The sequence below is a fragment of the Hyalella azteca genome, unplaced genomic scaffold, assembly GCF_000764305.2.
Source record: "Hyalella azteca isolate HAZT.00-mixed unplaced genomic scaffold, Hazt_2.0.2 contig5520, whole genome shotgun sequence".
Lineage (NCBI taxonomy): Eukaryota > Metazoa > Arthropoda > Malacostraca > Amphipoda > Hyalellidae > Hyalella > Hyalella azteca.
In genome coordinates this window covers 205,791-208,117 of record NW_025935708.1, presented here as the reverse complement: position 1 = coordinate 208,117, position 2,327 = coordinate 205,791, and the positions used below count along the sequence as shown (strand labels likewise).

The window sequence follows — 2,327 nt, the reverse complement described above, 5'->3', positions numbered from 1 at the left end:
CCGTAAGATGGACGGCAGCCGTAATATGGACGACAGCCGTAAGATGGACTGTAGCCGTAAGATGGACGGCAGCCGTAATATGGACGGCAGCCGTAATATGGACGGCAGCCGTAATATGGACGGCAGCCGTAATATGGACGGTGGCCGTAATACGGACGGTGGCCGTAATATGGACGACATTATCGCAGCTGCGCTGTTTACGCTTTAATTCGGAACCTTTTGAGCGGACATGAAATGTCACGCAATGGATCCGTTGGCCGCGCATATTTCGATCATAACTGCGATCTTCTCATCTCCCGCATTCTGGCATCTTTTATGTAAGGCAGTTTGCACGCACAGCCTGGCAAAGGGCGATGCTTTTACGACCTTTTCAACCCAACGCATTTATGTCGTGCTGTGATAATTTGTGATAATGATGACTTATTTTTTAATAATATTATAAATATCAGCAATATGATATCGATGATGTTTAACATTTCCTTGACATTAGCAATTAATGTTATTTAAAAGCAAATAATTTCTATTTAAAAGCCCTGAAATGTTGCAGAACGTAATTTCATCCAGTCCAGTTCCATCCAGCCAGAGTCCAGCTTTACAGTCCAGCAAATAACATCTAGTAATTTCCGAATATAATTTCAACACTTGTCTTTACAGATATAAATACTTTACAGATATAAATACTTGTTTCTTTCCATATCTTGTGGACAATCAAAAGTTAAACCCGAAATTCTCGGATCAGATTTTGAAACCTGAAATTACTGATATGAAACATAAGAAAAATAAATAATAGCGGACAAGGCAAACCAATCTATTTAAAATTTTTCTAGAAAAAAAACTCCATACAGCATACAAACTTGAATCACGTATAAAATTAAACAGAAATCGAAAATTCGCATGTCGGGAACACCGAAAAAAGCAGCAAAATTTTAAATTCTCTCGCTGATACAAGGGCGTTGCAGTGGTCGGATGAGGGAGAGGTGCTAGTAGGTTTCCAGTGCGATAACACCTTCCTTTGTGCTCCGCCAGTCTAATATAGAAACTGCGTGACGTCACACCGACGTACGCTAGTGCGCATTACTAATAACTAAGCAATAGTGCGCATGGTCAGCACCACAATTAGTGCGCATGATCAGCAGCACAAATAGTGCGCATGATCAGCACCACAATTAGTGCGCATGGTCAGCATCACAATTAGTGCGCATGGTCAGCATCACAAATAGTGCGCATGATCAGCAGCACAATTAGTGCGCATGATCAGCAGCACAATTAGTGCGCATGGTCAGCATCACAATTAGTGCGCAAGATCAGCAGCACAATTAGTGCGCATGATCAGCACCACAATTAGTGCGCAAGATCAGCAGCACAATTAGTGCGCATGATCAGCACCACAATTAGTGCGCAAGATCAGCAGCACAATTAGTGCGCCCTTTAAGGCGTCGCCACCTGCGCCTCGTTGACCTGCGCGCACCTGTGCGTGATAATACGCCACGTGGTTGCGTATATATCGCTCTCTTATATAGTGCGTGTGTTACGCATACGTGGGTAATACGCCGTTGTTATTATAACTTCTATGCGTATCATTGAGAAAAGATACGTAATGAAGTAAATAATGAGAAATAATACGCTGGTTTTATACGTTTCATTCAGAAAAAAATACGCTGTGAATAATAACAAGTAATACGCCGGTGCGCGAGTAAAATTCATTTGTTAATACTCAAATGATACGCGCGTTGGTGCGGCTAATACGCTAATAGTGACGCATCTACAGGCCCGTTAATGCGTAATGAATATTGAACGCACGCACGAGACGCACATCACAATAAGCTGAGTATGGTGAGTAATAGTGAGGGTTTGTGTGTTGATGAATGTGTGTGAATGTGATGTGTAGTGTCACCATCACGACACAAGACAGACGTCACCATCACGCAACAAGACGTCACCATCACGCAACAAGACAGACGTCACCATCACGCAACAAGACAGACGTCACCATCACGCAACAAGACGTCACCATCACGCAACAAGACGTCACCATCACGCCACAAGACAGACGTCACCATCACGCAACAAGACGTCACCATCACGCAACAAGACGTCACCATCACGCAACAAGACGTCACCATCACGCCACAAGGCAGACGTCACCGTCACGCCACAAGACAGACGTCACCATCACGCCACAAGACAGACGTCACCATCACGCTACAAGACAGACGTCACCATCACGCCACAAGACAGACGTCACCATCACACCACAAGACAAACGTCACCATCACGCCACAAGACAGACGTCACCATCACGCCACAAGACAGACGTCACCATCACG

At 44.4% G+C, this 2,327-nt stretch overlaps 1 protein-coding gene across 1 annotated transcript in view; it reads left to right on the top strand.

Moving 5' to 3' along the window:
* Positions 1-2,327, top strand: part of LOC108676505 (histone H3.v1-like) — a 21,979-nt gene that overhangs the window by 18,242 nt on the left and 1,410 nt on the right. Inside the window, exons 3-4 of the mRNA XM_018164586.1 lie at positions 8-128; positions 1,889-2,290. Of these exons, the coding sequence (XP_018020075.1) occupies positions 8-128; positions 1,889-2,290 (523 nt within the window). The remainder of the gene's footprint in view (positions 1-7; positions 129-1,888; positions 2,291-2,327) is intronic.